General features: G+C 41.8%; 3 protein-coding genes across 3 annotated transcripts; all 3 read left to right on the top strand.

The window, feature by feature from the left end:
* The first annotated feature begins 481 nt into the window (after window positions 1-481).
* BGLAP (bone gamma-carboxyglutamate protein) lies at window positions 482-8,022 on the top strand. The gene is made up of 4 exons (XM_071732912.1): window positions 482-812; window positions 2,815-2,850; window positions 4,963-5,032; window positions 6,642-8,022. Exons 1-4 carry the CDS (start codon window positions 746-748, stop codon window positions 6,769-6,771), a joined length of 303 nt encoding a protein of 100 aa, XP_071589013.1. The 5' UTR covers window positions 482-745; the 3' UTR covers window positions 6,772-8,022.
* Window positions 8,023-9,949: 1,927 nt separating this feature from the next.
* Window positions 9,950-14,504, top strand: ART4 (ADP-ribosyltransferase 4 (inactive) (Dombrock blood group)). Its single transcript, XM_071732913.1, has 3 exons — window positions 9,950-10,539; window positions 11,819-12,545; window positions 13,075-14,504. Exons 1-3 carry the CDS (start codon window positions 10,447-10,449, stop codon window positions 13,167-13,169), a joined length of 915 nt encoding a protein of 304 aa, XP_071589014.1. The 5' UTR covers window positions 9,950-10,446; the 3' UTR covers window positions 13,170-14,504.
* Window positions 14,505-16,107: 1,603 nt separating this feature from the next.
* Window positions 16,108-20,885, top strand: SMCO3 (single-pass membrane protein with coiled-coil domains 3). The gene is made up of 2 exons (XM_071732914.1): window positions 16,108-17,187; window positions 19,112-20,885. Exon 2 carries the CDS (start codon window positions 19,129-19,131, stop codon window positions 19,804-19,806), a length of 678 nt encoding a protein of 225 aa, XP_071589015.1. The 5' UTR covers window positions 16,108-17,187; window positions 19,112-19,128; the 3' UTR covers window positions 19,807-20,885.
* Window positions 20,886-21,710: the final 825 nt, after the last annotated feature.

Raw genomic sequence — 21,710 nt, 5'->3', positions numbered from 1 at the left:
CCACTTGGGTCCTGAGGAGTAAAATAATTTGGGGTTTCAAAGTTTTTTTTGTTTTATAGATAAGAGAAGCCAAACTAGCAGCCTCTATGCTAGGAAGATTTCCAGGAAGAAAAAAAGAAAGATCTGCCCTCAAGCTAACTCCCAAAGATCCTAACAGTATAACAATCTCATCTCTTCTAAGTATTTCGGTCGTATTATCTGAAGAAAAAATGTATCAAGATTTTGTCCTATGAAAAATGTTTTATGGGTTTCTTTACCTCCAGAGGGATGAGTCAGGGTGGGAAAAAGGGTCACCATTGGCTTCAGCCTCATTTGATTTTCCATGTGAGAGAACTCCAAGGAACTGCTCTACTTCGGAGTGTGCTGGTCTCTCCTTTGGCTTTCCAGCAAGAAGCTGAATGACTTTCAAGTTCATAAAAAAAAACTCTGTTGCTTTTTTTTTTATTTTAATCCAGTCGGTTTTTTGTTTTTTTTTTTCAACAGCTCCATTCAAAACTTCAGATAAAATCTTCTGGAAATGCCATGTGTCCTGAGATGAATGTCAAGATGGCTGCCAGGATCTGGTCACTCCTGGCCCAAAGGATGGGTTTTGTTTTGGACCTCAGAGACAGGAACAAAAGCCAGAGCCCTGATCGCTCCAGGCAATCACAGGATATAAACTGCTGCCTGAAAACAAGCTCCGGAGAACTTCTGTAACCTTGAGGAAAGCTCTGAGATTAGGGAGACCAGCACAGCCAAAGAAGACATGAGGAGTCTGCTGGCACCGCTGGTTGTGACCCTGGCCCTGGCAGCTCTCTGCTGCTGCGGGGAAGGTAAGGGAACATCTTCTGGGGAAGGCTCCTTGGAGCACTGCTCGACCCTGCAGCTTGCCATTAGCCTCCCATCACTCAAGGAAAGAATCTCAGCTTTGGGGGGAGGAGGTGCACTGCTGGCCACTGCACAATTTCAGATCTCTGTCCGAGAGATGGGATGGGGGAGGGCCTGGAGATAAAGAGCCTCATCTCTTGCTGGGCACTTTCTTCCGCTGGTCAACGTCTCTCTGCCTCCTTCTCAGATTCACCACTGAATCGCAGCATGGAATTCAAATATTTTCATAGAATCATAGAATCATAGAATGTTAGGTTGGAAGGGACCTCGAGGATCATCTGGTCCAACCCTTCTAATATTACTGTTTATGTGAGATGTCTCACCACCCTGTCGAGTTGAGACTTACAGCTCTCCAAAGTGGGGGAATCCACCACTTCCCCTGGGAGGCCATTCCAATGTCTGACTGACCTCATTGTGAAAAATTTTCCTCTTGTGTTTAATTGAAATCTATCCAGTAGCAACTTGTGCCCATTGCCCCTTGTCCTATCCACATGACTTCTTTTTAATATGTTTAAGCATTGGACCGGTTTTAGCATTTAGGTGAACTGGACAAGGTATGCTGGATGCTCAGTTTTGAGCACCAGGGTGGAGCTGCAGGCAGACAGGGAGAGGGATTTTGTGCCTGCCAGCCCTAGAGGGCTGTAGGATTGCAGAGATAGGGATTGAGTACAGCCCTCACCTGCAGGGAAATGTGGGACGCGGAAGACTTCTGGAAGAAAAAAAGCCTCCTATTGTTGGTTAAAAAAAGGGGAGTTGTCCCAGGGAAGTAAGAGCAACTCAGATTTGAAGGTGGTTTAGTGACAGTGACTTCACAATGAAAAGAGAATCTGAGCAGGAGAGAACTTTGTCTTTTCCTATATTATCTCAGAGTTAAATTTTGCTCAGGCCTTGGCATCAGATATGTCATGATTCAATATTGGCAAATCTCTTGTGCTTGATCTTTTTTTTTTTTTTTTTTCTCATTCTTTCAGTCTCTTTCCCACTCTTTCCCTCTTGAGTATATTGAGTATAAATCTGCTTTTTTTTCTTTAGTCATTATGGTATCCCAGAATGCTTAATAACCTTGGCGTAATTTCTAATTTATTTTTTTTAACTCAAGGAATGTATACATTGCTTAAAAATAGAACTACACACAACTCTTTCCACACAAAGTTTTTTTTCAAGTATAGTTATTATTTTTTTTTGTCTCTAGACTCCTCTTTCTGCCTATAAATACACATACCTGGTGACTTGTGTGAATCTGACACTCCTGAAAAAAAGTATGGTGAAATAGCAGAAGAAAAAACTGTGAAATAGGGCAGTGTGGGAGAGCCAAGATTAGGAGACCTTCCCATTTTCTTAGAGAATGTTTTGGGTGTTTGCAGGGTGCTTTAAACATTAAGAATAGAACCAAACACAGAAATAGAGTCTGTACATTCCTCTTGGGAGGGCTGGTGAGCCAGGTACCTCATCCCTGAGCCATAAAACTGGAATAAAGTTGTTCCTAATTTTTTTGACCCTATTTCTCTTCCCTATAAATGGCTTGTGATTCTTCCCTACAATTAACAATAACCTCTCTTTCCAAAGGTAGGTGAGATTATAGCTAATTTCAGGTTCTGTCCAAATTTGGGATTTTGCTCAAATGGTCCCCTAGCTCTGGGCATCCCTGCTCTTAGCAAGGGTGGGGAGAGAAAAGGGGGAAGGTCTCCCTCCACCTTCTGCAGTGGTTATATGTTTATTGTATTATTTAATCTGGCTCAGAGGTATCTGAGATTAAACAAATCCAGGCACAATGGGTGAATTTTGCTGTGGTGGTGAAGTCAATCTTAAATGGTGGATGCTAATAAAATATTTTTTGGGAGAAACCGACCTTCTGGGAAAATGGGGGGAGCAAGTGGCCAGGGGGGTTCAGTTACAGAGTGGATCAGGGGAGGAGAACTCACAAAGTTCTGTTTGTCTGTCTTCCAGATCCCAAGAACCCCACAGGATCTCCCATCGCTGACAGTGAGTCTATCTTTGTGATTGACACTTGGTTCTGCATCTACTTCCTCCCCTGCCTTTGACAGGTTCAAAAGATGAATGAGAACCATGCTGAGTCCCTCTAGCTGCTCTCTTTCTGCTGTCTCAGTGGTTCAGTCCAGGAGGTGCAGGAGCACCTGCAGCAAACAGGTCTTGGCATCAGATATGTCATGATTCAATATTGGCAAATCTCTTGTGCTTGATCTTTTTTTTTTTTTTTTTTCATTCTTTCAGTCTCTTTCCCACTCTTTCACTCTTGAGTATAAATCTGCCTTTTTTCTTTAGTCATTATGGAGCACCTGCAGCAAACAGAGGAGCAGCTTTTAACAGTGTTGGAGTCAGGAGACATGAGGAAGGTCTGTCTCCCTCGGCCAGCAGCTTAGCATCACTCCAAGGGTGCTGGTGCCATAGCCTGCATCTCCACAGCTCTTGAGCAGCCCCCAAGCAGGACATGAGATTCATCAGGATGCATCTCCCCTCTGTGAAACAGGTTAATGAGGGTGGAGCAACATGGGCAGCCTCCCTGTTACTCTGAGCTGGCCTCACAGACCTGTCCAAAATGACTGCTGTGTCTCTAGACTGTTAGGAGAGAAGAATTTGTCCCAAGGCTTCCAGGCACCGGTCTTTTGGATCAGCTGAGCATCCAGTCTGGTGTGCAGAACCACAGAGCAGAAAGGTTTGGTGCCACAAGGCAACAGGCTCTTGTATCCCTGCCAAATCCCACAAGCTGGAGAGCCTGGAAACGGGTGCCTGCCTTAGCAGCTACTGAGAGCTGAAGTCCCTCCTCTGTCAGGTCACCCAGGGCATGGGTATTTGCACATCCTGGAATGTCCACAGCTTTTGCAACAAGCTAATCCTGGCAGAAATCTGTATGGAAAATCCCCCTTGTCCTTCCCTCTCTTTCCTTTCTCACACCTTAAAGGACAACATTGTTGCTGGGGAGCATGAAAGCTGTTTTTTCTCCAGTGAGCCAATACAAACATAGATTGGGAAAGAGAAAAAAAAAAATCCAAAGAGTGTTCAGGGAAAGGTGGTGATTTCTGACAGCTCATTAATTGGCAGTTTCTGTGTAGTCAGTAATTGATCCAGACTAAACCCTATCTTGCTTGCATGGGGTCACCTGCCAAAAAGAAACAAGCAAACACCTCGTGGTGATGAGGGAAAGGCACAAAACCCACAGTCTCCTCACAGATGGAGGTCTTAGAAATTGCTTTTCCCTAGTAATAGCAACAGTCTGCCAGTCTTTCTGCAGTAACATGTACTTCTAGGCAGCTGCCTGTGTTGCTGCTGTGCCAGCATCTGTGCACAGCTCTGATGGTGAAAGCCCAACCCGTGGAGTGAGGCTCTACTGTGCTGTGCTAATCCCTGGGTGGGATTGGGGGGTGAGGTGGCTCTATCTATTTTTTTGTGGGGTCCTGCACAGCATTATGGTGTTTGCACAGCTACACATCCGAGGGAGGAAATGAGCAACTGCACCCTGTGTTAACGGAGTCCAGAAGCCAATCCTACCATGACAGAAAGACCTCTCATGTTCCCCACGTCCTGAACACTAAGATCTTTGTATTTCTAGTGTGTGTTTCTCACTGGTTGATGTTTACTCTCATTATTTTATACCTTTCCCCTTTCACAGAACTCTGTACATATGAGCACTGGTATTTCCCTATGCTCGTGGCTCATTAGGGGCATTTTTAAGGCCTGGTGGCTGGTATCCCACGTCACTCAGTGTAAGTCAAAATACAGAAAGGAAGCTAAGGCTCAGAAGTGAAGCAGGTTAGGAAGACAGAATGCTGTTCTCCTAATTTTCTCCTTATTCATATTTTATGCTGTCATGACTGCATTCTGCACATTTTCTATGGACTCAGATCATGATGCGTGTTACAGGAATAGAGTTTATGATGAGAAAGGCTCCATGGGGAAGGAGCCCATGGGTGGACAGTGGGGGAGGAGGGGGTAGAGATGAACAGGCAATTAGGACAGGCCGTGAGAGTCATCTGCTTGTGAAGAGAGTAGACTGTCCCTTTTCAGAGGCTGGACTGGTCTTTGCTTTGCACAGACCATGCCCCTGCATCTTTAACCTTCTGTGTTCTCTCTTGGTAGGCATCAAGATTAAAAAGGAAGTTGCCAATGCCTTTGTGAAGAGGCACAAGAGATCCACCTTGTATGAATGGTAACAACTCAGGAGTCAGGCTGAAAGCTGGACTCTGGACCTGTTCTGAAGAGGGGGTGGAAAGGCAACAGGACAGGACAAATTACATGACATGACAAAACATAACTTTGTTGTACATTTGGGTTATTACCTTCATATGGAGAAGCAAAAAGGTTGTAGGAGACATTCATTGATAGATAAATGGTTCTTTTTTCATAAATATCCTTTTCAGAGCTAATAGCTGGACTCGGTCCTTCCAGTCTAGGCTAGCCATGGGCTAAAAGTTAGTAGTTGCTCTAGCCTGCAGGGTTATCAGAGCTGGTTTTCGTGATAACAAGCATCACAGAGCCTTGGTCATTGCCTCTGGCTCCCTACAAAAACAGCATAGCTCTGTTGCAAGGATGAGGCTAGATCAGATTGACTGTTCACCCTCAAACTGCAGAACTGTCAGGGTTTAACACTGGCCTGGCAATTAAACCGAGTAACAGACGCTCTCTATTAATCTCTCTCTCCTCCCTGATAAGGAGCAGAATTATATGAATTTGTGCAGAGATCCTGAGGCCTGAAGATTTGGAGAAATCCTAGATATAAATATTTAGAGAAACCTGAGGTCATCTGAGAATTTTATTAATGTATTCCCTGGAAGAGTTTGTGAAGCCATTATCTCATGTAGGCCTGTGGTGAAAAGAGTTTTTATTCAGTCCATCTTTGGACTAGAAGGATCATGTTGTTTTCAGATAATATAAGACTGGGAGGCTCCATCTGTAGAGGAGAGGATCAGAGCATTGTAGAAAAGGAACTGCCTGATGTTTAAGCCTGCATTGATTAAACACAATATGAAATCCAATAGTAGGTACTGTACTGTCTACTGACTACCCCTGCAGGTGATGCATTGTAACAGTAGCTTCTGCTGTAAGCATTAATTGGTAAGGACTGAAGCAGACAGACAGCTTGGTGTATTATTCGTGAGGTAAGGTTAATCTGGAAATATGCATACAACAAACAGAATATAAAGGTGCTGTGGGATTTTCCCAATACAGAAAAAAAGAAGTTAATGAGACACTGGTAGGACTTCTCCTGTAGCAGGAAAGATTAACTGAATCTGCAAGATGATCTGGGTGCATCCAGAGTGTATAGCTGAGAGATTTGGGCTTACGTAGCCTGGCCAAAGAGCAACTGAGTGAAGACTGTATTGCTAGCAACAACAAAAGTGAGGGTGACTAGAGGAAACTCCTTATCTAAAGGAAAATAATGGCTAGTGGTAAAGTGAGCAGAAACTGAATGAGTGAATAAAGGTAAGCAGGAAAAAAAAATTTAAAAATCCAACTAAAATAAATAAAACCACCACCACCACCAATTGAGAGTTGACCTATGGGGGTCAACCTATGGGTTGACCTATGCTGATAAAGCCATGAGAGAAGTTGCTTTAATTTGCATTCAATTCCAACTCTTCCCAGCATTAATTAAGTATCCCATCCCCATGTAACTAGATGTGGAACTCACCATGAGAAGTTCCTTTTTGGGGCACCCTGGGGAATTGCTCTTTCCATGTTAGTATCATGGATGTGAAACCTCTCCAACTGCATTGTCTGATTCTGCAGAATGGCATCTCTCTCTTTGTCCACTTCAGGTACTCTGAGTATTACAAAAATCCAATGGAGCAGATGCATGAACGCTGTGAAAACTACCCTCCCTGTGACTATCTCTCTGACCAAATAGGATTTTCCATGGCCTACAACCATTTCTTTGGGAGATACTAAGGATGAGACCATCACTTCATTCATTTTGCTTGGAAACACTTTGAACCCCCCAGCAGAAAGAAGGTTGTGGGTGGGAAGGAGGGAAGGAAAACATCTAGGCTGGAGTCTTCTTCAGAACACCAAGGCAATAGTTGTCCCACCTGCTGAGTGTGCATTAGCTTTCTTCCTTTCACCAAAAATATTTCCCTTCTGTTGTCTTTTGTGCTATTTTAACTTCACCATAAAACTCTTCTCACTTCTTCCATTTGAGTCCCTAGGACATAATATATGAAAAAAAAATGACTTTTCTCAAGAAAATCAATGTCTGTCTTAGAGACATAGCAAGGTGTTTTGTTTCCTGCAATATGCATGAGGATTATAGAAGGAGAATGTCACAACATGTGTAAGCTTGATGGATCTGATCCTGGGGTACTCGCTTGGAAGAAAGTGGAATGGCTGCTTTCTGGTACAATGACTAGGAAAGTTCAGTATTTTCAGGTAGAATAGTCTCCCTAGATATGTTTCAGTAGAGGATTATTTTGCAAGCATAGAATTTTGGAAATATTGTTACATGGCCAGATATCAATTTCTGGTACAATTTTCTAATTATTCTGTCACAAAACTTACCTGTATATCAATAACAGTTAAATCCTCAAAGATGTGTTTGAGGAGTGCTTTTAAATGAGCCCTTCGATTTGTGTACTGCATTCAATAACAGTCAGTAAAGAGTAACTTCAAAATCTCTTGTTATTTTTGTTACAGTTGGTTTCTGATAAAACTGAATATACCCAAGCAGAACAAACAAACAAACAAAATCTGTTCCTCCCTGATGCTTTCGTATTTATGCTTGAAATGAAAAGTGTCTAAACAGTTCCAAAAAAAGCAAGCAAGAAGGATTAAACTTTATGAAATAAACAAACAAACAAAAAAAATTGGTTCAAGGATGGATTGAAGAATTTGGTTTATTCAAGACAACTTCTCTCAAATATATATATTAAAAAAAAAAAGGATTTATATACATATCCCCTTCCCTCTGCACTGCTTTGTTCTGTTCTCTGATATGAATATTATACCTTAGTAACTCTCTGCACAGCCTCACTTGAAGTGCTCTGTCAGCTTTCCTTGCCTGAGTGGTAGATTGCAGATCCCATCTCAAGGACAGGGACTGCTGACCTTCAGGAGACTGAGAAAGACAGAACCTCTCCTGTTGTATATGAGCTGGTGCAGCCTTTCCCAGCTGCTGACTGCAATAAACACTGCTTATGTAAAGCAGGTTGGTGTGATGTTTCTCTCTGTTTCTCTGTACAACCTTTATCTGTGGTTAGGTTTGCCTAGAAGAAAAAGCATACTCCTACGAACACTGAAACTCAGGATCTAGGTGGATGAGGCTCTCTTCTCCCCTCCTGTTTCCCAGCATGGATCAGAAGTGACTACAGTGAAATTCAGGTCATTATCCCAGTACACCCTAGCAGTGAGGGAGAGGAGGGCCAGGCTTGTCCTGATTCACCATCTTCTGAGTTCAGGATTCCTCGGAAAGACCTTGCCCTGAAGTAAGGACATGAGATAAGTCTACAGAGGTGGTTGCCAGTGAGAATGTGAGTACCTCTTCTTTGGCAAACTGCTATGACTTGCACCAGCTATGCTGACCTTGGCCAAGGAGAAGACAGTACTTCTGCTTGTTGTGGTCAAACACATGTGAATAGTTTGTCTGCAGGCATAAACTTATGGGGCTTCACTGCTCACAGCAAAATTCTTATCTCAATGCCATTGAGTAAAAATGAATGAAGTGCTGTTTGAAAATTTGAAGTGCAGTGAAAATTTTCCTAGGAAAAATATTAGAGAGATTACTGAAAACCTAATATCTGCTACACTAACAAGTTAAGGGGGTTGTTGTTGTTCTGTGGTTTTGTTTGCTAGAAAAGAAAATCAAGCTTCCTGTTCTTATTTGCATCTTTCTGCTGGTTTTGTACCTTCCTGTCTCTTTCAGTGAAGATTTTCTCAGTGGTTGCACACAAAGACCTTGATCATTTCAGCTGCTCTGTGTCACCAGATCTCTATATGGGCTGAAGACATTACAGCCTGTAAGAATTGGAGTGCAAAAATGAGGTTACAAATTCACTGCTGTAATGGAAGAGCTCAATTTTCACCTCTAAGTGCAGATTTAGGAACCATTATTCGTCTTCTGCTGCCATCTTATGGACATTTATATTTATCACCGTGTGTTAAGTAGTAAACTAGTTGATTTTGAACCTTTTGGACGAGAAAATACCTCTCCTACTGTTGCTCAATAATGTTCCAAAATTCCACAGGCCTGGCAAAAAAATGCAAAGAGTGACCACTGAAAATTTTTTCTGGCCCAAACCTTTTTGTCCTCATTCAATTCATACTACAACAAGCATGACGTGTCCAGAAGGGACATGTAGAGACATAATATGAAAGTGGATTATATAAAGTTGAATTGGGAGTGACTCCAACAGTCTAGTTGGGCTGTTTAGCCTTCTTATTAAGTTCCCACTGAAACCTTTCCCAGTTTAAATCCTTTTTATCTCTGTATGAACCCAGGAGGGAAATGTCCCCGAATACATACACAACCCCTTCTCTGGACTCATTTGTAAAAGTTGGAAATGTGCTTTCTGAAACACAGCCTAAAATGATGGAGCAATTCCAAGAAATAGATAGGCTGCACATACCACTTTGCATTACCCATCGTGTCATCACCTCATGTCACCAGTGGCTGCAGATCACTTTTTAAAGATCACTTTGAAAGCAACCCAGTATGAGACTTTATGTCATCTCTCACCCTATTTCAGCAATATTTGGCCAAAGCTCTCTGTCCACAGAATGCAAGCAGCCACGAGTGTCTCTTTTCCCAGCGTATCACACCACGACTACAGGTGCCCCTCTCACCTATCCAGTCACTAGCAGACAATGGAAAATGGATTTCACTTCTCTATAGTCAGAAAGAGGCTCTGGCTCCTCCTTTTGACTCTCTTTTCATAAATAATTTGGCAGAGGTCATGGGGCATCACTGATGGGTAACTCACCACCATCAAACAGGTGACTGGAAAGCAGCCAGTGGTGAGGAATCAGTATTGGTATAGAATCAGTATTTACACACTCAGAATAAGCATTTTAAATGTAAACAGTTCAACAAGGTGCCACCGTACAGTGGCGTAAGGGCAGAATTGGCCTCATACTATTAGAAAACTGAGGGAGCCAAGGAGGAGAGGGACAGTTACATTATCTCTGCTTCCAGATGGGATTCCAACCTACCCTGCATTTCTGTGTTGGCTTTATCAGAGCTCTGCACTTCTTTAAAAGGGCTTCTTAAGCTTGTGATCAGGGAGTGCTTTCATCCTGACACATCACTCCTCAGGAGAAAACTGCCTTAGACTTCTCCATATCTGAGTTTTCTTCCTTTTTTTCAAGAACAAAAGAGATTTATCAAGGTGGAGGACATCTTCACCAGCTGGAGTTGGCACAATTGAATCCTTCCTTATGGATTGTGGGCACAATTCTACCAGCAAATTTTGTTTGGTCTGATGAATAACTTTGGAATTGGTGTGAAAAACCTGGTGAATGATCTTCAGCTGAAGAATTTTTGCCAAAACATGAATGCAAATTGCAAAGCATAGAATTTTCCTGTTCAAGAAAAAAGGGAATTAAACAGATATAAATGACCTCTGCTTGACCTCAATGTTCTTTACAGTGTCTCGGGTGGACTCTGGGATGACAGTGCTGCTGGCCAGCGTTCTGTTACTTCTATTGATGATCTCCTTTCAAAGGCTGGTAAGAGGGGGTAAAAAAATTTCTTTATTTGAAATGGTCAAATTGCTTATTCTGCTGAAATAATATATTTTTTTTTCCTATTTGAAACATGTCCTGTGAGGAGCTCTGGGTTTAGCTTAAACTCTTCTGCTTTCAGTTGATCTTTTCCTTTACTTGCCTTTTAACTACCATGTTGAAAATTACCTCCTCATTTGGAGACAGATGCTTTCCCAGGGTGTTTATGAGTAGATCTTATGAAATTGTTTCTCTCATTTTCTGACCTGTCTCAGCTGAGGTTCTGACAAAAGCAGCATGTTGTTGGATAGGGTGGCGACAACATTGTCCTATTCCTTGTGAGTCTCTTTGAACTTTCACTCAAAGCAATTATGGTATCATGGAGAAATGAAACAAATCCTTGTATATTTTCTGGGGCAGTAGATTGGCTAAAAAGGGTATAATTTTTTTTATGTGTCTAGGTTGAGTACTTGAAAAAAACTCAGTATCTACTTGTAGAATTCAAGTTCGTATCAACTGACTACAGTACTTGACTATGCTAGGAGATCCAAAAGCAAAAAAACACAATAACGTAACTCACAGTAGTTCTTAGTACACAAGGTTTTTATAAATTTGAAATGCTAGAAACAGATAATTAGTGTGTTGTTTCATAGGCAAAATATAATACACACTATTTTCCTGTTATAGAACCCAGTTGTGTAAATCCTTACTCATGTGTTTAATGTTCATCAACACGACACGTCCAGCTGGACACACTGAGCCAAACTGGATGAACAAAAGTTTTGGCATGCTGCTACTATATTGTCCTTTACTGAACATCATTCTCTGGAGATAAAACATGCCCAAGAGGTATGGAAGAAGGCAGGAAGAAGAAATTCATCACTGTGGGTGTTGAGGCTGCATTGCCCCTAACACACTGGTTCACTCACCCTTCCCCTCTTCAAAACCACTTATTGATCAGGATATTGTAATGAATGAACCATAGCCTGCAGGCTCTATACCCTTGCCCTCTGAAGGGCCAACTCTCCTGAAATTTTTAAGCCCACTGATCAACATCCAGTAAGAACTCTGGCATCCTGGCTGGCATTATCCTGAGGCAGGGTTTGGACAATAACCTGAGGTTGCTCAGAAAGGTCTTGTCAAAGATGCCTACCTGCTGTGTTTGCTCTGCCAGTAATGACAAGGGGATAAGGAGAGGGTAGGAAAAAAACTTGTCTTGAATGCATAGAGAAGCACAAAAAATTCACACTCCTGATATTAATCTTGATTTGGTTTTATGTTGCAGGCTGTGTCCCACCTAATCATGGATATGGCTCTGAATTCCTTCGATGACCAGTATCTGGGGTGCAGAGAGGAGGTAATGGAAGAACTGGAGAGAGGAGACTATTTTCAAAAGGAAATAGCTGCTAATGAGGACTACTTGAATCTCTGGCAGAAGGCCCAGGAGGCTTTCTTAAAGAGCCCTGTAGGTCTCCTGAGAGAGATGCATGAGAGCCATGCTATAGTCCTCATGGCTTACACTATGAACTCTTCCCTGCACTCTCAGCTGAACTGGGCCACATCTAGAGCAGGAAGCTCTCCAGAGCACTACAGACACAACTTCACTTTCAAATATTTTCACTTTTACCTAACAACTGCTATCCAGATAATGAAGCAATGGCAGAGCAGCAAGGAGGACATAGGGAAACGTAAATGCTACCAGGTGCATAGGGGTGTGAAAGATTTATATATCAAGGCCACAGTAGGCAGCAGGGTGCGATTTGGACGTTTCACCTCTACCTCTCGCCTCCGGAATGAAGCTCAGAAATTTGGGAATGAAACTTTGTTCACAGTGACCACCTGCCTGGGAGCAGCTGTTCAAGGCTTTTCTTACTACACATCTGAGAAGGAAATCCTCATTCCCCCTTATGAGATATTCCTTGTTAAGAGCTTCTTTCAGACACAGCATGGTAATCGTCTGCATCTGCATTCTGTGGGGAACTACAGCAAGTACCACTGCCAGCTTGTGGAAGGTATGGTATAGAGCTGTTCATGCAGGGGGGAGCACAGGACAGTCTGGTTTTAAGTTCCCCAGCCAGCCCTCATCAGCTGTACCTGCATAGGGCCACACTCAAGTCCGAATCTGTAGCTTGGCCACTGTGTTTGCCTGTGAGAGCGATGTTTTCACCTGCTTGTCATGAAACCTGGGAGCACCCCACATCTCAGTAGAGATGAACCCATCTGATACACAGCAGGTTGCAGGGTTCTCTGCAGCCTCCATTTATCCCATCTGCCATTGCAAAGATAAGGTAGGACGCAAATATTTGGGTCCCCAGTATTCCTACTGCAAGAGCAGACAAGATTTGCTGTCAGTTTGAATTCAGATATTTATTCTGGTGGCTTGCAAGACTGCTACACTTTTAAAAAGTATTGCTGCTTTAGTCAAAGTAGTAGGTATACTTGAGGAAATGGCTATTATGGGCAAAAGCTGTGTTAACAAGTGCAAGAAGCTTTAGGCAGCCAGAAGAGGTCTAAATGACTTATCTCTTGACTTTCTTTCAGCTTCAAGGAGAAAGAACAGTGGTTCTACTGGCCTTGACTCTTCCATTCTTCCTAGTGTGGTTGGAGTTCTCATGTACTGGGTCCACAGTGACTGATTCTCTGGCTGCATCCAGAAATACACATTTGAATAGAAGGCAAGAAGAATTCACAGGAAATCAGTCTCTGGAATTCCTGTTGTCACAGAAGATTCAATCCGCCCTTTGCTTTCATCTGCAGCTCTGCAGCTGAGGCTGGAACATTCGGCCTAGCTCATCAAAGCAGACATTCCATGGAGCCATTCAAGTGGGAGGGCAGTTATCCATGGCCTTTTGTGTAGATTAGTGCAGTGACACACTTCACTGTAGATAGCTTTTACCTTAGGGATTCAGGAAAGACACACATGGACTTTGGACTCTTTACAGACCTCTTAGTGCCCTTATTTTCAGAGAGAAAATCTGTCTGTGGAACAGAGAAGGCACCTGTGAGTGCAGGCTCCCAGGGGCCAGCCACATCTGTGACTGCTGCATAGCAGTCTTTCCCCACTGCATGACCTCATGTACTGAAGCCATAGCTCTTATCTCAATCTAGATGACAGAAATATGAAGCTTCTCAGAGCCATTAACTGAGCAGCAGAGCATCATAAGACTTGTCAGGCTTTTGTTTTCATGTTTGACTATAGCATATCTTCTAAAAATCTCAGGCAGATCCTGTGTTCATAACAGTCGTCTCGTGTCAAATGAATATATGTTGGCCATCTCATGCAGGAACGTAGGAGAGCACCTTGAAGATGCCTGTCTTTGTGTGTGTTGGATGTGACTAACATTCTTTCATGTTCCTTGCCTTGATGGTCTGCAACATGTAATGCTGGAGGTTGAATTAATATCACAAACTGAGTTTAGAAATTCAGACTTAGCTATATACTACTCTCATTTCTATGTGCTTATTTAGCTCTTCTGGAGAACTTAGACACCCAAGCCAGAAGAGCTACAAAGTTCTCCCATCTCCAAAAAATAACAATGTGGAAATTGTAAGAAACTTTTTTTGCCTGCAATTCCTCTTTCCAATATACCTTGCTTGCTTCTTTACCCCTGGTCCCTTACCTCCACTGATGAGGAACCTGATGCTCAGCATCTTGTGTATCATATTTAGATGTCTGTTATCACACAGAGTCACAGAATTGTCATGGCTGGAAAATGACAATGACCTCTGAGATCACTGAGTCCAACCGTCAAATGGGAGGGATGGTAATCTGATCATTTAAAACCTAATAACATGTTCTGTGAAACCACAGTACTGTCCCTGAAATCCTGAGACGTGCTTGCCAAGGCAGCTAAACCAGATTTAATACATAAACATTTTGCCATTAACTTGTTTTCTATTTATGTGTCACGTTACTTTCTTGTTGCTCATGCTTTACCAATTATTTCAAATAATACATTTTTAAAACTTGATTTTGACATTTAAGTGATCAAAAGCACTAAACCCAGATTTCAAGAAGCAGCTGCTGTGGATACTTTTTGTATGCATGCTTGACCACACTTAGACTCTTTTCTATGTAAGAATTACAAGAAACAAGATGATTTTCTGACATATCAGCACATTTATGTTCCTTACTACATATCTCTTTTCAGAATACAGTCTTCAAGTATTTTAACAAATGTTTGGAATTCTTCACAAGGTGTCTTCAGCACACTGAAAGCCTCCTCTAAGCACTCAGCTGCCAGAATCAGACTTTTCTTTACGGAGTCATGTTTTTGAAGAATATCCTGTAGGAAAACAAGAAGAGAAGAGAAGGATGGACAGTGAGGATGCTTTTGTATTTCACTTGAGAAGGAGCTGTCTTCTGTGGTACTTAGCGTCTCATTTTGTTGCAGCATCTCCGCAGGAACAGCACGGTGTGTGCGAAGTTGAGATACTTGGAGGGATAAGGCAGGTGAGCTTGATAACTGATGAATAGCAGACTCGATTGCATCAGGGAAATCGTTACGTTCCAACAAAAGTGCAATGAGTACACCCTTGATGTTTCCTTCTACCCCCTTGTAACTGTCATAAAGATGTTCTACTGCAGAGATCTTGTCCTGCAGGGGGATGCTGGGACAAGCAATCTTAGCAGGCACACTACGTCTGATGATTTCCTGTGAGTCTTCGTTGTTTTTTCCCACCGTGGCTTGCACCTCTTTCAAACCAATAACCAGGAGCTGCAGATTTTCTTTTATGCCGAGGTTTTCTTTCATTGACATGATGGGCAAGTTGGTGCCAAGATATGTATTAAGGAGCTGGATCATTTTGTTAGTTGTAGAGATGTACAGCAACAGTAAGCCATCCAGATTCTGTCTGGCACTGGCCAGCCTTTCTTTGCTACTCCTTAAACCAAGGAGGCCTAACATTTCTGGAGTGCTCCCTGACTCTGAAAAGCAAACAGAGGAAACCCAGAAGACACAAAGGAATAAGAACCGGATATATTTCAGCTAGAATGTTACATTTCTGAAACCAGTTTTACAAATTATCAACCCACCTGACCCACCCTCCCCGAGACATTTGAGTTAGAAGAAAACACTGGAAAAGCTCTTTGTTAGCCTTTTCAGGCTAACAAGGTGCTAACAAGCAGGCAAGTAAAAACGGTGTAAATAGCTGCAAAGTATAGCATGCAATCTGAAAATCAATGGAAGTGCTAGAAGTTAATTAGTCTTGCCTTTTGGTGTTTATTGGCAAATTTATCGGTGCCCTAGCAAACAATCTACACAGGTAATGTAATCCTCAGAACTAAGATCCTTCAGATTGTATATATTTGTCTACACGGAGTTAAACTCATATTCTGAGTAGGGCAGGGTAGACACAGCAAAGTCAAATGCACCAGATACCTACATTCAAGAGGTAAAGCAATTGAAGACAGCCCTGCAATGTGTTTCTAAGCTACAGTTTCCTGTGAAGTGACCCATAACCATCAGTTCATATAGTGACTGGATGTTGCAATCACCCCTTTATAGGTGGAAGTACAAAGCATTCTCCCTGCTTGGGATCCCATCTTGCTACCATTTTTACTACTAAGGAAGTTATGTGCTGCTTGCACTTAAAAGTTCTCCCAAGGCGAACTGCAGGCAGAGCCCTGGGACAGCACAGGGTGGAGGGACTGCTCCTAATGTTGCCTTTACTTGTGCTAGGGACTTGGGAAGCCAGGTTATTTGTAGCAGGCATGTATCGTCAGCTATTGCTAGGATTAGCTGTGCAGCTAGATGTGACCAAGCAGTTGCAGCTTCACATCCCACTTCATCCTTCTCAGTCCTCATCTCAGCCCTCTGCCTCTTCTTCCTTCCCCTTCCAAGTGTGTTAAATGGTAAAATTAATTTTAGTCTCTACTGCTGTTCATCCAGAGCTGGCTCTGGGCCTCCACACCACTTCTTCTCCTCTCACTGTATCAGAGGAGAGGACCTGGCAAATTGGAGCAAAGAAGGGTGACAGGCACTCCAGGTAAGTTCTACTCTTAAACTTACAAGGTCTGAAACTATCATTATGACTCTTCTCTAACTACCCAGAGTAAATCAAGAATAAAGCTGTTTGCTTATATTTAAGGGATTTTCTATCATGTTCCAAGTGATAAAGACCCTAGAAGAGAAGACTTTGCATCCACTGCAAGCCTTGAAGGCCTGAAATCAGTTTCCAGCCTATAGAAAATGACACAGAGGCAGCTGCCAAGCTTATCAATTCAATTTGGTCCCATGATGAAAGGAGTACTTCAGGATTACATGGCATTCTTAGGTCCCACAAAAAATTGATGACTGCAGATATTTAATAGTTAAATTACTGGTGTTCTCTGTCATCTCATCTCATGCCTACAGCTCTGAAAACAAGGGGAGTTTGGCTCTGGTTTGAATACAATATCATGAAATAAACTGAAATTTGTTAAAATTGGAAGGAAGGGGAAAGGAGAGAGAAAACTGGATAAATCTGGATAAACATCACACATTAGAATCAATCACAAGCAACCAGGCAGCAGGACCCAGTTGAAGCCCAACCTCTGGATCCCTAACACATCACATGCTGCTGGAAAACACCAGAGGAACACAGGGGAAAGAGGATGTAGTCCCTGTTCCATACACATTTCAGCTGATTGCAGGAGCCCTCAGACAAAATCAGGTAGGCAGTCTAAATGTTTAATTAGAAAAGCTTCTGGAGAAAATGTATCATGAGCTGAAGATAGCCAGAAATACAGAAATAGATATGGCCTGCCAAACTCTAGAAAGCAAATGTAAAAACTAGCAGATATGTTCATATAAAAAGTAAAAGGTAATTTTAGCATTAAGAGACATAAAATCTAGAGCAGCTATAGGAAGATGAAATAATCATGCATAAAGAATGTGTGCTATAACCTCCTCCACACCTGTCTGGTACATAAAACATTTGTTGAAGTACTACTCCCCTTAAAACACTTTGTCTCCTCAGTTTCTGTAAATTAGGAAAAACAAGTGACCTTTTAACAAGACATGACTGGAGTGGAGAAGTTATAGTATCACACAAAGTCAGAAAGCAAGCTGGCAAACATATCTGAGGCAGGACTGATATGAAATCATACCTTCCGTTGACATAGCTTTGTTTCCTGAAAATCACAAATCCTTCCTGTATATGTACTTCGTTCCCACCACCTTGAAGAAAAAGAAAGATGTGTTGAAGAGTTCATTCTCTTAACAGAGTTACAAGATAAGTGGCTGCTAGAAATGTACAGTTCTGTGCAAAATATTGTGGAAAACATTATCTTCAGAACAGCTTGTATTTCAACAGTGAGACTAAAAGTTGCCTATGGGATTGTTCAAATAATTCTGGGGGAGGGTGTGTTTTGTAAAATACAGCTGGGTCAGTGTCAGATGATTTGCAGTTAGCAGATACTGCAAGAACTACCATTTAAGAAGAAAAATCTAGCTACTCTCCTACATGCAACTATTTGTAGCTGTAACTGCTATATGTAGGCACCACAACCAGACAAGATTTGTCTGGGAAAAATGTGAAGCACTGCATAAAAGTGGCCTAGTTTTGAAGTGTGAGGGGTGAAAATGCAAATGACAAAGACACGAGTCATCCTACTCATCCATAGTTTGCCCCTGTAGCAAAGTGAGATATATGCATTTAAGTCAAAAGCATGCCAAAGCATTTTTACTTTGCAGCTGATGATGGGTTAAAAAGGAAATGGCACAGAGTTGATTACAAAAGCTTAGTGATGAGGAATAACTACATGAACACTGGCAACCCTGTTACTTATATATTGACATGCAGGTGATGAAAAAAATTATGAAATATGCCCCTTTGCCTGCAAACCAGTGATGGCTGATTACATGGCTGATTGAATAGACTATGAGGGAACAGGAGCTAAAAATCAGGGTAGAAAACACAGTGGAAGATGTATATAAGGTGATATAGGTTGGGACGGCTTTATTATAAAAAAAATTTACTGTTCTCTAAGAATTTCCATGTGTGGTTTTATTAGTATAAACACAGTGTGCTTATAACATTTTCTCTTGAATGAGATGAGAAATAAACTGCACTAGCATAAAACAGTTATGGTGACATAGACAGTGTCCTTTCCACCAGTCATCCTAGTTGTTAAAAATCAGATGCCACTACCTGAAAAAAATTGGTTGATACAAGTTTGTCTAGAACAGTCCTTTCATTTCCACATCTTATTTTAGATTTTGCTGATTAGATTAGATTAGATTAGATTAGATTAGATTAGATGATTCTGTTCCTTAATGAACAGTTTCTACCACCTTTAGTTTCCAAGCTGAAGAATGACCCATGGTCATTTTACCAGCCTTCTAATTACATATTGATTAGCTCTTTTTGGTGCTCTGAGTATGTACAGTGTCTCATAAGGTCCTTTTCCAATAATTTGGCTAAAGATCCCAAAACGGTATTAAGATATCTTTATTTACAAGATATGCTTTCGGATTTGACTTGCTGAGTATAAAAAGAACCAGTGAGGCAGAGACAAAAGACGTCCCAAAAAGACATTGCTCTTTAAGGACTAAGGTTATGGGTGTTGAATAAAGATCTCTTTTCTCTCTTGAAGTAGCCTCATTCTGAAGAATGGCGCTGAGTGACCTCTTTTACCCAGATAACCCCAAGAGACGGCAAGAACTTGTCAGTCTCCACCAAGAGTTGCTTGACTGCATGTCCACTAATTTCCGTGCAACAAATGAGCTGGCTAGAGTTCTGAATGAACATCTGGGCTGTACCATTACCTACATTCAGATGAGAAAGAGCAGCACTGTCAAGGAAAACTGCGACATTATAATTCAAGCTATGAGTGAGATTCAGCATCAGGTGCAGAAGATTGACAGTGACATGAAAGAAAAGCTAGAGCCTGTGCTGTACCAGAAGCTGTATGACATCAAAGAGCCTGAGCTGGAGAAAATTGCAATAGCCCATAAAGTTTTTTCCATTATTCTTGGAGAAGTGACCTCAACAGCAGGGATGGTAGCTCTCAAACTACTTGGCTCCAATCTTATAACTTTCACTGTGAGCAAGCTCGTCAGTCTCCTTGCACAGATTGGGGCATCTGTTCTTGGGGGAATCAGCATCACCGTTCTTGGGCTCGGCGTTGAAATGATCTTTCATGCCATCCTAGGAGCTGTGGAGAGGAATCAGCTTCTGACAGCCGTGACAAGCTATGAGAAGCACCTGGCTGAGTTTAAAGCTGCCTCAGAAAAGTACCAACATGCCATACGTGAAGTAACTTCTTTGGTGAGACAGCAGGTTCAGTGAATAAAGTCCAAGTTCTCTCTCCTACTGTGACAGGAACTGCAACAGCCACACCTACAGAAGCCTTTTTGATTCATTACGGCAAAAGAACACCCCATAGCATTTTTTTTTTCTTATTAGTAGCAGCAGAGCTAGAGATGTGACAGAATGGGGAATTAGAACAGAAACATATTAATAGGGAACTGTCTTATAAGTGCTTCTGGTAGGCTACACTTCAAATACTTAGCACCTTTCCTTCACCTGTTTTCTGGAATGCTCTGTAGGTAACTTTGAACTGTATTTTATACTAGTGACACTAATATTCACTGCTGGAGCAGTAGTGGTGAGAAGGTATGATTTTTCTCTTAATATGTTCCTATATCAAAGATGACTGTGTGATGGGAGAAAACAATTTCAATAAGCCAGTGCATGTCATCATCTGGAGGGCTCATCATGAGAGCTGTGGTTGCAAAACTCTTTAAATGGATTAGTTCTAAATCTGATAGGCTGAATTCCCTGTTCACAGAAGTGCTTACAAGGACTAGCCGGAGCATATTTAACTGCCATTTCTTGCCCCATCCCTGCCTAAGGAGCCAGTCAAAGATCTTCTTTAAATAAACTCTAATCCCAGTAGATTAGCAGGTATGAGAAACATGAGCATATGGGCAAACACACACAACCTTGCCTCACATCTGAGGGAAACAGGCTGCATGCCTGGCTGTGAATAACCTCTTATGCTCAGCAGTGCCCCTGCTCCTGCCAACCCACATGTAAATATTTCTGTGCACAATTGCTGCTTTGTTGATTGAAATGGGATTGTACACATGCACACATCTGCAGGATTACAGCCCTATTAATGGATTAAATTTATTTTCAAGTGCTTTACACAGTCCCACCAATGTTGGACTGCCAAGAGTGTGTGCAGATTCTGCGTTTCACAATATACTAGTAGATATTCTTATTTTTCATGGTTTAAAAACAAAACTGGATGCAAGAACATGATTTGGAGGAAAAAGCATGGCTCTCAGTCTTCTCCTCTGATTTGCTGTGGTTTGCTTTGACGTTTGAAGGAAAAAAGGATAATTCAAAAATTAATAAAAATGTACCAGAATATTGTAGTACTCTTTCCTGTACTTTTATTTAAATTATTTGTGAGAAAACAAACTTAAGAAAAATCAAGAAAAAAAAAATGTAGCATCTTCATTAAAGATGCAGCTTATAATATCTTTTCATATCCACATATCTATTATAGTCTAATCTACTAGGATTGTGTACAGGTTTCTTTTTTAGTATCAGCTTTCCCCATGCTAAAAGCATATCTAAATCCAAACATGTTTGTTAATATTCAATATTAGCAATATTGGATTATTATAATGATATTGTGGCTGTGAAAGTAAGAAGATGGGAGTAATTACAACAGAGAAATTCTACGCTGGCTTTGTGACCCTTTTGTTTTGGATTTTGGTTCTTGTTGTTTCTGTTGTCCTACTTCAGTCTCTATCGAAGTTCCCACTTTAGTCATTTTTTCTGACTCCTCGTTGCTTTTGTGTTCAAAAGCCAACAGATGGCAATGTAACTGCTGGCCCTCAAGCAGCTCTGCAAACCACCAGGGAGATTCAGGAGTGTTCTATGGGTTCCAGAGACTGACAAACTGGGACCACCACAAGTTGCAATGTGTGGATGATGTAGGTCAGATGAGGCAGTTCAGAGGAGGCAGAAAAGTACTGCTTTGCCTCACATGAGCTATTGTGGTGAGTGACACTGTGACCTGAGGCATCAGTTCTCCAAGATGTGGTATGTCCCGCCTCCTGACACAAGTGGCACTCAGTTTGGAGGTACTCGTCTAGAGGCAAGAGACTGTCAATCTGCAGAACAGCAACAGTTGAGTGAGAGAGGTAGGAGTTCCTGGCTCCTGGTGAATTTCCACG

The sequence above is a fragment of the Heliangelus exortis genome, chromosome 1 (assembly GCF_036169615.1).
Source record: "Heliangelus exortis chromosome 1, bHelExo1.hap1, whole genome shotgun sequence".
Lineage (NCBI taxonomy): Eukaryota > Metazoa > Chordata > Aves > Apodiformes > Trochilidae > Heliangelus > Heliangelus exortis.
The sequence above is the reverse complement of the archived record's forward strand: the minus strand, read 5'-3'. Positions and strand labels throughout refer to the sequence as shown.

What these genes read in the sequence shown, in the direction of transcription:
- BGLAP (XM_071732912.1), top strand. Translation starts at nt 746, where the DNA reads ATGAGGAGTCTGCTGGCACCGCTGGTTGTGACCCTGGCCCTGGCAGCT. An exon ending in TCTCTGCTGCTGCGGGGAAG is followed by an intron (nt 813 to 2,814) that starts GTAAGGGAACAT and finishes TCTGTCTTCCAG; the next exon opens with ATCCCAAGAACCCCACAGGA. An exon ending in AGGATCTCCCATCGCTGACA is followed by an intron (nt 2,851 to 4,962) that starts GTGAGTCTATCT and finishes CTCTCTTGGTAG; the next exon opens with GCATCAAGATTAAAAAGGAA.
- ART4 (XM_071732913.1), top strand. Translation starts at nt 10,447, where the DNA reads ATGTTCTTTACAGTGTCTCGGGTGGACTCTGGGATGACAGTGCTGCTG. An exon ending in TGATCTCCTTTCAAAGGCTG is followed by an intron (nt 10,540 to 11,818) that starts GTAAGAGGGGGT and finishes TTTATGTTGCAG; the next exon opens with GCTGTGTCCCACCTAATCAT. An exon ending in CCACTGCCAGCTTGTGGAAG is followed by an intron (nt 12,546 to 13,074) that starts GTATGGTATAGA and finishes ACTTTCTTTCAG; the next exon opens with CTTCAAGGAGAAAGAACAGT.
- SMCO3 (XM_071732914.1), top strand. Translation starts at nt 19,129, where the DNA reads ATGGCGCTGAGTGACCTCTTTTACCCAGATAACCCCAAGAGACGGCAA.